Source organism: Schistocerca piceifrons, chromosome 5 (genome assembly GCF_021461385.2).
Source record: "Schistocerca piceifrons isolate TAMUIC-IGC-003096 chromosome 5, iqSchPice1.1, whole genome shotgun sequence".
Classification (NCBI taxonomy): domain Eukaryota; kingdom Metazoa; phylum Arthropoda; class Insecta; order Orthoptera; family Acrididae; genus Schistocerca; species Schistocerca piceifrons.
This window is the reverse complement of record NC_060142.1, coordinates 499,066,094-499,079,077: the sequence shown is the minus strand read 5'-3', so window position 1 is coordinate 499,079,077 and position 12,984 is coordinate 499,066,094. Positions and strand designations below refer to the sequence as shown.

At 41.9% G+C, this 12,984-nt stretch overlaps 1 protein-coding gene across 4 annotated transcripts in view; it reads right to left on the bottom strand.

The window, feature by feature from the left end:
* Positions 1 to 8,057, bottom strand: part of LOC124798067 (SAP30-binding protein) — a 40,106-nt gene extending 32,049 nt beyond the window's left edge. Inside the window, exon 1 of one of the 4 annotated variants that reach the window (XM_047261297.1) lies at positions 7,935 to 8,057. Coding sequence is in view for 1 of the 4 variants with exons in the window: in XM_047261296.1 (XP_047117252.1) it covers positions 7,758 to 7,791 (34 nt within the window). In the remaining 3 variants the exon portion in view is untranslated. The other 3 variants (XM_047261299.1, XM_047261296.1, XM_047261300.1) reach the window with 3 other exon arrangements.
* Positions 8,058 to 12,984: the final 4,927 nt, after the last annotated feature.

The window sequence follows — 12,984 nt, the reverse complement described above, 5'->3', positions numbered from 1 at the left end:
CAACTGGAAAGAGGGCATGTTACAACTGAGAGATATTTACCTTTGCAATCAAAACACTTACACCTAAAATGTTAGCGTTTAAAAACAGAGAGCATTAAAAACATTCACCACAAAGTGTGTGACAAATTAAAAAAGAGGAGTGGGGAGGGCTGATGTCCTCAACCCACTAGCTGGTTTGAACAAAAAATGCTGATCCTAATGGAGGTGTACGATCTTGCTTTCCTCTGACCTTTAAACTGACTAATCTAGCCAGATTCAGGGGGACCTACAGTGGATTCCAAACAATAGTGAAACTAGGCATTATTCACAAAAAAGTATCCATGTAAAGCTACATTATGATAGAACAATGTTTTTCAGGAGCACTGACAAATTTTTTCTGTCATGAGCATGTCAGTTAGAGATGAGAAGCACTTATATGCTACAAAGATTTAGGAAGAAATTAACAAAAGCCTTCTTCACTCAATTATCGTGGACTTGTACTTTAATTATTTAGGGACTCTAAAGAACTGAAGCAAATCAGAATTTGAACAAACTGCTCATCTTTAACGGCACAGACTTATGAGCTATAATCCTATGGACTGTAATTGTGACTTCTCCCTATAATACAGAAAGAGTTTGTTTTGCAATTATAGTAAATTTTCTCAGTGAAATTCACAAATGGTCACAGAAAGTTATGTTTTTGTGTCAATTTTGGGAGAAATATTTAATATTTCACACAGTGAAGACATTGGCACAGTAGGTGCTAGGATGTGATCAAACTGAATTTTCAGAGAAAAACACTTCATTTGCAGAGGCAAATACACAGAAATATGAAAGCCCAGCATTTGCCTGGAACAATTTAGGGAAACAATGAAAACTGAAATCTGAATGGCTGGATGCAGGTTTCAACCACTGTCCTTCTAAACGTGAGTCCAGTGAGCTAACCACTACTCCACCTCTTGAAGTGAGAACAAAGAGAAGAGCAGAATAATCATATGCAATTATCAAAAATGGCAGAGAGAACAACCACAAAACATAATTATATGTGGCATTTTATTTTGGTTTGTTGAATTAAGAGCTTGCAGAATACAGAATTATAAAGTGTGGAGAAACAGTTGCTTCCAGAATTCTAAGGAACTTCCAATAACATAATTTTGTTGACAACAAAAGGTGATTGCAGTATGCTGACACATGGATGATTAAGCATTTGTACAGTCTCTATTATTTTTCACTTCATCAGTGGCTGTACAGGTTGCCCAATCTCATTCTCTGTTAAGCAAATGTGCAGATATATGCTATGCATCTGCGGTAGGCAATATTCAATATTAGCAAAACCTGAAAGCTAAAGATTTTGTTTACAAATGTACTTTTAGTCTGGTAAAACATTAATCATTCATTTTAAAATCAGTTGTTAACTTCCAGCAGTAACTGCATTTATCTGTGCTCTCAAATTTTGTCTTTCAGCATATACATTTTGCAGACAGTTTCAAATTAACTGCCGCCGTTGGATAAGCAGCTGAGCAGCAAGTCGTATACTCCTAGCTCACTCATTTGTTACATAGTTTAATTCTTAATTTCTTTGCGTGTTTTTGGTTCTTGCATTGTTTAATTCATAAATTTCGGGCGTATTATAGTATTTGAGAGTGTAGCATCGCGTCTTAGTACCTGAATAGTGTAAATTCGCGTAGTCGTTTGTCTACTGTTTTGTTTTGAACGGCCAGTGTCGGTTGGTCGCAGTAAGTCGTATACTCCTAGCTCACTCATTTGTTACATAGTTTAATTCTTAATTTCTTTGCGTGTTTTTGGTTCTTGCATTGTTTAATTCATAAATTTCGGGCGTATTATAGTATTTGAGAGTGTAGCATCGCGTTTTAGTACCTGAATAGTGTAAATTCGCTTAGTCTCCTTCCGCCGCCGAGCAGTGTCAGCAGTGCGCAAGTAGCAGCATTACTGCATTTACTAGGCAATCTTGTATTTTAATAACCGTTTAAATTTTGTCGATTTGTTTGCGCTCTCTGTAGATTAGTTCAGACGTTCTTAGCAAAACAGTTTTTAGCATGGATAGGGACTGCAACTGCTGTGTTCGGATGCAGGCTGAGTTGGCATCCCTTCGCTCCCAGCTTCAGGCAGTGTTGGCTTCGGTCACACAGCTTGAGGCTGTTGCCAATGGGCATCACTGTGGGGGTCGGGATGGGGGTTTGTCGGGGACGGCCAGCTCGTCCCACGCATCCCCTGATCGGACTACGACTGTGGTTGCCCGGGATACTGCCCGCATTGAGGCTGATCCCTCACCTGTGGTAGAGTGGGAGGTCGTTTCAAGGTGTGGCAGGGGGCGAAAGACATTCCGGAGGGCTGAACGGAAAGCCTCTCCAGTTTGTCTGACGAACCGATTTCAGGCTCTGTCTCAGGCTGATACTGATCTTCGGCCTGACATGGCTGCTTGTCCTGTTCCAGAGGTTGCCCCTCAGTCTGCAAGATCCGGGCAGTCGCAGAGGGTGGGCTTACTGGTAGTTGGGAGCTCCAACGTCAGGCGCGTAATGGGGCCCCTTAGGGAAATGGCAGCAAGAGAGGGGAAGAAAACCAATGTGCACTCCGTGTGCATACCGGGGGGAGTCATTCCAGATGTGGAAAGGGTCCTTCCGGATGCCATGAAGGGTACAGGGTGCACCCATCTGCAGGTGGTCGCTCATGTCGGCACCAATGATGTGTGTCGCTATGGATCGGAGGAAATCCTCTCTGGCTTCCGGCAGCTATCTGATTTGGTGAAGACTGCCAGTCTCGCTAGCGGGATGAAAGCAGAGCTCACCATCTGCAGCATCGTCGACAGGACTGACTGCGGACCTTTGGTACAGAGCCGAGTGGAGGGTCTGAATCAGAGGCTGAGACGGTTCTGCGACCGTGTGGGCTGCAGATTCCTCGACTTGTGCCATAGGGTGGTGGGGTTTCGGGTTCCGCTGGATAGGTCAGGAGTCCACTACACGCAACAAGCGGCTACACGGGTAGCAGGGGTTGTGTGGCGTGGGCTGGGCGGTTTTTTAGGTTAGATGGCCTTGGGCAAGTACAGAAAGGGCAACAGCCTCAAAGGGTGCGGGGCAAAGTCAGGACATGCGGGGACCAAGCAGCAATCGGTATTGTAATTGTCAACTGTCGAAGCTGCGTTGGTAAAGTACCGGAACTTCAAGCGCTGATAGAAAGCACCGAAGCTGAAATCGTTATAGGTACAGAAAGCTGGCTTAAGCCAGAGATAAATTCTGCCGAAATTTTTACAAAGGTACACACGGTGTTTAGAAAGGATAGATTGCATGCAACCGGTGGTGGAGTGTTCATCGCTGTTAGTAGTAGTTTATCCTGTAGTGAAGTAGAAGTGGATAGTTCCTGTGAATTATTATGGGTGGAGGTTACACTAAACAACCGAACTAGGTTAATAATTGGCTCCTTTTACCGACCTCCCGACTCAGCAGCATTAGTGGCAGAACAACTGAGAGAAAATTTGGAATACATTTCACATAAATTTTCTCAGCATGTTATAGTCTTAGGTGGAGATTTCAATTTACCAGATATAGACTGGCACACTCAGATGTTTAGGACGGGTGGTAGGGACAGAGCATCGAGTGACATTATACTGAGTGCACTATCCGAAAATTACCTCGAGCAATTAAACAGAGAACCGACTCGTGGAGATAACATCTTGGACCTACTGATAACAAACAGACCCGAACTTTTCGAATCTGTATGTACAGAACAGGGAATCTGTGATCATAAGGCCGTTGCAGCATCCCTGAATATGGAAGTTAATAGGAATATAAAAAAAAGGGAGGAAGGTTTATCTGTTTAGCAAGAGTAATAGAAGGCAGATTTCAGACTACCTAACAGATCAAAACGAAAATTTCTGTTCCGACACTGACAATGTTGAGTGTTTATGGAAAAAGTTCAAGGCAATCGTTAAATGCGTTTTAGACAGGTACGTGCCGAGTAAAACTGTGAGGGACGGGAAAAACCCACCGTGGTACAACAACAAAGTTAGGAAACTACTGCGAAAGCAAAGAGAGCTTCACTCCAAGTTTAAACGCAGCCAAAACCTCTCAGACAAACTGAAGCTAAACAATGTCAAAGTTAGCGTAAGGAGGGCTATGCGTGAAGCGTTCATTGAATTCGAAAGTAAAATTCTATGTACCGACTTGACAGAAAATCCTAGGAAGTTCTGGTCTTACGTTAAATCAGTAAGTGGCTCGAAACAGCATATCCAGACACTACGGGATGATGATGGCATTGAAACAGAGGATGACACGTGTAAAGCTGAAATACTAAACACCTTTTTCCAAAGCTGTTTCACAGAGGAAGACCGCACTGCAGTTCCTTCTCTAAATCCTCGCACAAACGGAAAAATGGCTGACATCGAAATAAGTGTCCAAGGAATAGAAAAGCAACTGGAATCACTCAATAGAGGAAAGTCCACTGGACCTGACGGGATACCAATTCGATTCTACACAGAGTACGCGAAAGAACTTGCCCCCCTTCTAACAGCCGTGTACCGCAAGTCTCTAGAGGAACGGAGGGTTCCAAATGATTGGAAAAGAGCACAGATAGTCCCAGTCTTCAAGAAGGGTCGTCGAGCAGATGCGCAAAACTATAGACCTATATCTCTTACGTCGATCTCTTGTAGAATTTTAGAACATGTTTTTTGCTCGCGTATCATGTCATTTCTGGAAACCCAGAATCTACTATGTAGGAATCAACATGGATTCCGGAAACAGCGATCGTGTGAGACCCAACTCGCCTTATTTGTTCATGAGACCCAGAAAATATTAGATACAGGCTCCCAGGTAGATGCTATTTTTCTTGACTTCCGGAAGGCGTTCGATACAGTTCCGCACTGTCGCCTGATAAACAAAGTAAGAGCCTACGGAATATCAGACCAGCTGTGTGGCTGGATTGAAGAGTTTTTAGCAAACAGAACACAGCATGTTGTTATCAATGGAGAGACGTCTACAGACGTTAAAGTAACCTCTGGCGTGCCACAGGGGAGTGTTATGGGACCATTGCTTTTCACAATATATATAAATGACTTAGTAGATAGTGTCGGAAGTTCCATGCGGCTTTTCGCGGATGATGCTGTAGTATACAGAGAAGTTGCTGCATTAGAAAATTGTAGCGAAATACAGGAAGATCTGCAGCGGATAGGCACTTGGTGCAGGGAGTGGCAACTGACCCTTAACATAGACAAATGTAATGTATTGCGAATACATAGAAAGAAGGATCCTTTATTGTATGATTATATGATAGCGGAACAAACACTGGTAGCAGTTACGTCTGTAAAATATCTGGGAGTATGCGTACGGAACGATTTGAAGTGGAATGATCATATAAAACTAATTGTTGGTAAGGCGGGTACCAGGTTGAGATTCATTGGGAGAGTGCTTAGAAAATGTAGTCCATCAACAAAGGAGGTGGCTTACAAAACACTCGTTCGACCTATACTTGAGTATTGCTCATCAGTGTGGGATCCGTACCAGGTCGGGTTGACGGAGGAGATAGAGAAGCTCCAAAGAAGAGCGGCGCGTTTTGTCACTGGATTATTTGGTAACCGTGATAGCGTTACGGAGATGTTTAATAAACTCAAGTGGCAGACTCTGCAAGAGAGGCGCTCTGCATCGCGGTGTAGCTTGCTCACCAGGTTTCGAGAGGGTGCGTTTCTGGATGAGGTATCGAATATATTGCTTCCCCCTACTTATACTTCCCGAGGAGATCACGAATGTAAAATTAGAGAGATTAGAGCGCGCACGGAGGCTTTCAGACAGTCGTTCTTCCCGCGAACCATACGCGACTGGAACAGGAAAGGGAGGTAATGACAGTGGCACGTAAAGTGCCCTCCGCCACACACCGTTGGGTGGCTTGCGGAGTATCAATGTAGATGTAGATATATGAGAACTACGGAAATACGGAAGCATCCGATCCCACCCGTCTGCTTTGACCCATGACGTCACAAATATAGTGGTAACAAAAACACACACACACTCTTTCCACAAGAAGCCGAATGACACTAACGGGACAAGCGCGGGAAATGGGGTGTTTTGGGTGGGAGGCAAACTAAATATAAACAAATTTAGACGCCTTGGGTAGCTACAACGTGTAAGTGAAGACAGCCATGCATGAATACCCACCTACCTCCCCAGGGGTCATAACCCCTGCAACCCATAGAAGATAAAGATGCTTCAGTAGCTGATCAGTGTTTTTTGTCTTTCTTTTTTTTTAAAAAAAAAAAAAAAAAATAATCTCACGGGATAGAACGAACAGATCAGAAAGATAAATATAATAAACTAAAACAGAAATTCGAGGAAACAGATAATTAAAATAAGTAATAAGTACTTTTAAATTTTAAAAAATCTCACGAGATAGAACGAACAGATCAGAAAAGTAAATAAAATAAGATAAAACAGAACTGGAGACATCCACACTCAAACCAAACTCCGCGCCGTCATGACGTCACACACGACAACACCCTTACGTCACGGGTCAAAGCCGACGCGTTGGATCGGACGCTTCTGTCGACCCAAGAACTACATATATGAGGAATAAAATGTATCAGAAAGGCAAATTTAAATACTACTGATGTATCTCAACATCAAATCTGATAAGTAGTTTTTAAATCATACAGAACGTTTTATCCAACATACAGAAAACAGGTCTGAAAAAGATAAATTTTGGTAAACAGTAAAATTACAACAAACAGTCTGTAGGACTAGTTTATGAAAATGTGAAACCAAAGAGAAATTTGGAAAGGGAACGAAGTTCAGAGAGAAGAAATACAAACTTCAAGGTATGCCAGTGATACTGTATTTCTGTCAGAGACAGCAGAGGACTTGAAAAGATTAGTTGAGCAGAATGGAATGGTAGTATTGCAAAGGTGAAATATGAGATGATGATTATTAAAGTAATACAGAGGTACAGGAATGCAACCGTATTAAATCAAGTGTGCTGAGAGAATATGATTAGGAAATGAGATAGGGCCTACTAAAAGTAGCGTAAGTCTTTTAAATGCAGACTAGCAAGAAAAGGTTAGAAAGTATTTTCTGAAAATATTTGTTTCAAGCGTAACCTTATACGGAACTGAAGCATGGAATATTAAAAAATACAGACAAGGAGATTGCTAAAACTTCTGTATTTAGTGCCATTGAAGAATTACATAGGTAAACTGGGTCTTTAATGAAGAGGTAGTAAATCGTATTATGGAAAAAAATATGACCTGCAACACAATTATTTGCAGCACAGCACAAGATCTACATAGAACTGGAAGGTAATAATTTAACTGAGAGTTGACATAGCTAGCTACTGAGACTGGGAAATAAATGTTGTAAATGGAGACCAAAGCTTGCCTATAGAGTGCAGATGTTAAGTGGTTGTAGGTTGCAGCAGTTATGCAGACATGAAGCAACATGTACAGGACAGATTAGTGTGGAGAGCTGCATCAAACCAGTCTTCAGATTGAAGACCACAACAACAACGGGAACTGAGCTTATATTCAACATGAAATATTATGTATGTTACTATCTCAAGAAAGAAGGATTTTAATAGAGATTTCACAATAATATTGTAGCTCTTGATTCTGCCACCGAAACGCGTTTTGCGGGTGCACTATTTCAGAACGCTAATAACTAAAACCTGTGACTAATAGTATAATCATAATAGTGACAGGGTTTAATATTTATGATGTTGAGAAACAGTTGTAGGGGCCAGTCGAATCACTCAAATTATCAGCATAACCGTAAAAGTGAACAAACCTTTCAATACACGTGAACGATGTGTATTTAACATCTCGTTGAAATCAAAATACTTTTTACGCTGTGTCACTGATGCTTGGAAATTGTAAGCATTTAGCACAACACATATTTCATGCAGTGCGCGAACTTACAAGACAGATTTTATAAAACACAATTTCGTTGTTTACATTCACTCACCGATGAGGAATAAATATGTCAAAACATAAATTATTCCAATACACGCAAACACATTTTTAGTAACCTATTGACGATTATGTTTGTTATTGTCTTCACGAAACTTCCAACTCCATGTCACCAAAGATTAAAAACAGTCACTGAGTCACAGCATAATGATCTTTGGTTGTTTATTTCACGAAACGAATATTCAATTATATTCCACACACATCGAAAGGTTGCACATGCAAGCCCCCACCACCGCTCGTGCTAGGCTACTTACAGCCGGAACACATATTTCTTGCAGCACTCAAATTTACGTGGCAGATTTCATAAAACATACTCTTGTGGCCTGTGGGAAAAGGTATCTCCCCAAGTAGGGATGGGCTATGATCGCGCTCGAGAAACGCGCGACGCGAAGGCAGTTTCTCGAGAATGTCTCGGGTACGCTCGAGAAGTTGACAGCGCAGCGCTCTCTGAAAAATTGCGCAAACCTTCAGTACACGAAGCACTGAGCCGCAGTGGTCGTACTCGTCGTACGTAGGCCTACGTGCACGGAACACTTTCAAATTCTATGATTGATATCAACTGTACTACCATTATTAATGTGTACTGAAGTATTAGTATATGTCTCATAAGACAAAAATCATAGAATTGTTGTTTAAAGCAAAGCACAGAATTCGCATGAAACAGAAACTTTATTCTTACAAAATAAATTACCTTGTACATTCTGCATGTATGCATGCATGCTTAAACGTAAAAGAAAAGTGCTATAGCCTTTTATATACAGAAACTGCGTACATGCGTTTACTTACTGAAGAAAGAAAGGAAACAACGTTGATCAGCAGAAGGCATTTTTACATCCCATTGCTCCATTGCCGTCGATTTTTGTTTAGAAATACGATTTTATTAACCAATTGGCCTTTTAGTCTGCTGCTTTGTTTGTTTATAAGCAGTCCTGTTTTCGAAAATATTCTTTCACTGGGAACAGAAGTTGCAGGTATTGCAAGATTTTTTTTGCCACGACAGCTAGACCTGGGTAACTGTTTTCATTTTTTTCCCAGTAGTGTAAAGGATTATCCGTGCGTTGTAGGTACGGTTCTTCCAAATATCGTTGTACCTCCAGGTCTATGCTATCACAACCGATTTTCATTAGATTTGTATTGGAAACCTCTTCATCGAAAGAAGTCCATAAGGAACTACTGGCGTTTTGTACGAAATGGTAATCGGGGCTTACGGTCTCTACCACGTTTGTGCACTCTGCAATTACGCTTGCAGTGGCATGTTTTGAATGAATGGGATACGTAAATGGTAACATTTTGAACCTTGGGTCGAGAACTTTGGCTACGGCATGTACTTTGTTTGTTTCTATTAATCCTAGCCGGACTATTAGTGAGTTATGCAGATGTTGCTGTAGCTCTTGCGCTGTCATGGTAGCCCACTTCCCATTGCATACGGTTAGGATTAGCTGTCTGATAATTGGAATAGCTTTCGAAAGAGAGGTATAGTTTTCAGTTGAGATTTCACTTGTTACCACTTCAAATGGCTCCATACACATAAACATTCGCTCAAAATTCGCCACTCATCAGCTGTGAGGCTGATACAAAGATGATAAACAGGCTGCAATGCATTCCTTTTGCTCCACTAGACGTTGTAGCATATAAAACGTACTGTTCCATCGGGTGTCAGTTTCCTGAATCAATTTATGAACAGGTTTTTTCATTAGAACCCAGATCTCATGGAGTTTTTCATTAGCATTGCAATTTGTTTTAAAATAGCTAACAATTTTTCTTGCCTTCTCCCGCATTATGCAGAGCTCACTGTTGCTGTTCAAAGAACTTTTCACAGCTAAATTGATGGTGTGTGTGCTAAACAAGGCACATGTTGCATATCTATGTTGCCACTGTGAATAAGTTGTACAGCTGTCGTCATGTTACTGGCGTTGTCAGTTGTGATGCTTACAACTTTGTTTTCAACGTTCCATTTTGAAATCACGTTATCTAACGCCTCACTAATATTTAGCGCTGTATACTTTTCCGGGAAACGGAATGTATCGAGAGCTATAGCTTTCAGGCACCAATTAGTGTTAATGAAATGGCCAGTTACAGCAATATGTGCCTCACTATTGAGTGTGTTAAAGAAACCCAAGTAGAGTCTTCCAAGGCCAAGTTTACAGCCTCTTTCTGTTTATTGGTAATTGTCCTCAATCATGAGACACAACTTTTTTCGATTTGGTATGGAATGTTGTGGGTCCAACATTGAACAAAACGTCGAAAACCAGTGTCCTCGACGATTGAAAGCGAATGAAAATCGTCTGTTATCAAGACCACTAGTGCTTCATATAGCTGTTGTTGCTGTTTACTACCCTCTATGAAGAGAAACTTAAGATTTGGATCAGTGCTCCTGCAAGGGGATACGTTATGCTCGACAACTAGTCCAATAAAATTACATATCATATCGTGCAAAGGCTAGGATAGCATAGGTTTGATTTGGGGGTATGTTATATGTTATCAGAGTGCGATTAAAAAATCAATGTTTTTTTAAGCGTGGCGGACCGCTTCGGACACTATCCGAACTTTTGCACGGAATTCACCTTTTGTACCATACATACCTGGATATTTTGTCTGCCTCGTACTATTGGAAGAATGAGCCTCTGTATCCACGTACGTCGCTGTTTTATTGCTCTATAAATTGTGCAGTTTAATATGTCTAATCATGCCCGTTGTATTTTTTGATACATTACGGAGATTTTGACGACAAATGTTGCAAGTAACGTTATCTCCATCCTCCGTAAAGTATTGCCAGCATCATGATGTTCGTTTTCGGGTGTCCACATTGATTTGAATAACAACTTTATGCGAATGAAACCTGAGACATACTAGTTACGAGCACGTGTTTGTCTAGCGGCGGCATTCAATTCATAAAACAACAGCGGCGCGGTGTATGTTGTCGCAGCCAACTGGCGCGCAGCGGCACTCGTCGCCGAGCCGTTTCTCGTGATCTTCTCGAGAATTGCTTGAGAGCTAGAGGCTCGAGGAATTCTCGGTGCGCTCGAGTCGGCGCGCCTCGCCACCCCATCACTATCCCCAAGTAAATTACAATAGGTACTCTTTGGAATGTGCGAAGGATTAGTCTTTGAGTGTGTTGTTGTTCTGAGTTGCATTCTATTGATAATGAAGTTCAGATATCTTATTTGTGGGTACAGTAATTTTCCTACACAACTGGTGATCCTGAGACGAAAATAATCCACGAACAGAAAGTATGGTCGCGTTTTACGCTATTTTTTCATCGTCATGGAATACGTGACGAAGCTGTTTACCATTTGCGAGGAGATCCTGCAGTTACAGTGGAAGATTGAAGTTCTGGAAGTTTCTACATCGAGGAGTGATGATAGGTCAGGTACAACGAACTTACCAGCTCCAGCAATATCCTCAATATCGCGAATGCATCCAAAAATTGCGTGCCGTTCGCTAGCCGTCTTATCACTGTCATTCGCACTGTGCTTACATTTAAGGGCCCGTCATTTTCGTCTGTGCAACCTGAGATTTGGGTCGCAATTTTAGAAAGAATTTTCGCCCAGCAGAAGATTACGGTTAGTAATTTACACCAGAGAGTAACCACTGAACTTATGGATATTATCCTGCAACCTTCACACCGACGGAATTACACGCACTCAAGATGGCGTTGATCACTCATTGCACCAAGTCACACGAACAAAAGCTTAAGCAGGAGCTGCATCACGAACAAAGAGGTGCCAGAATCGCATCGGAATTCTAGACACACTTATGGGCTATAGTGGAAATCTGTGTGGTCTCTAAAGAGTTGCTTCTCCGCACTTGGTTACAGTAACTGTCTCCACAGGCATAGTTAATCCTGATAGTGCACGAGGGGTGGCCACTAGACAAACTGTTGTGTGTATATGATTGCACAAACAGCAAGTCAGACTCGGCAGTTCCAACGGCTGTATCACCAACAGATACTGTTGCTGCATGTAATAGCCAGGCATCAAAGACATCAGAAGATCACACATATCGCTGCACAGTGACATTTCGACAAACACTGTGTAGGACCAGATCTCATAAATATACTGGACATGGCGATCCAAATGCAGGTGTTGGAGCTTTAGATGGCTTCAGACGGATAGCAATGGGCATTGTATTCTACTAATCTGCCAGCTGAGGACTGCATCCAAGCTCAAGATGCGACATCGACCATCTGTTGTTGGGCCACAAGTTATGAAGTGCATGAGGCCGTGTGTTTACCCAAATGGTAAGAGTAGTTTGCAGTAGGTGTCATGGACCATGACAGCTCCAATGGCGTGTGAATCACTGATTAACAGTAGCTGAGAGACTGCACTGCAATACTGATATAGCAGTCGAGACTGGAGAGCAACCTGTTCTTTCAAATCAATTGGTGATTCAACAGAAATGTGGAGAAAATCGCATCAGTAGCACATTCCCAACAGGTGATATGGGATAGTATTCATTGTGGACATTGGTTTGGAAGTCAGCACTCTGCTGATGGCATATGCATTCGAAATGACAGTACTGGAACCACTGCAGCTGCTAGCCATTAATAATTCTAGTCATCTGTTAACGTCCCGTAATTTCTTTTGTGCCCAGTAGGTAGAACCGTACACGACGTTCAAAGTCGTCGTCATGCAATTCCTGGTGCATAAAAATATGGTACGGGTGCAATCGATGTTGATGTAGCATTCTCAACACCGACGTTTTTGAGATTCCCGATTCTCGCGCAGTTTGTCTGCTACTGATGTGCGGATTAGCTGTGACAGCAGCTAAAACACTTACTTGGGCATCATCATTTGTTGCAGGTCGTGGTTGACGTTTCACATGTGGCTGAACACTTCCTGTTTCCTTAAATAACTTAACTATCTGGCGAACGGTCCGTTGGGCATTTTGATCACAATAGCCATATATCAACACGATATCGACCTTTTCCGCAATTGGTAAACGGTCCATTTTAATACGGGTAATGTATCACGAAGCAAATACCGTCCACACTGGTGGAATGTTACGTGATACCACGTACTTATACGCTTGTGACTATTACAGCG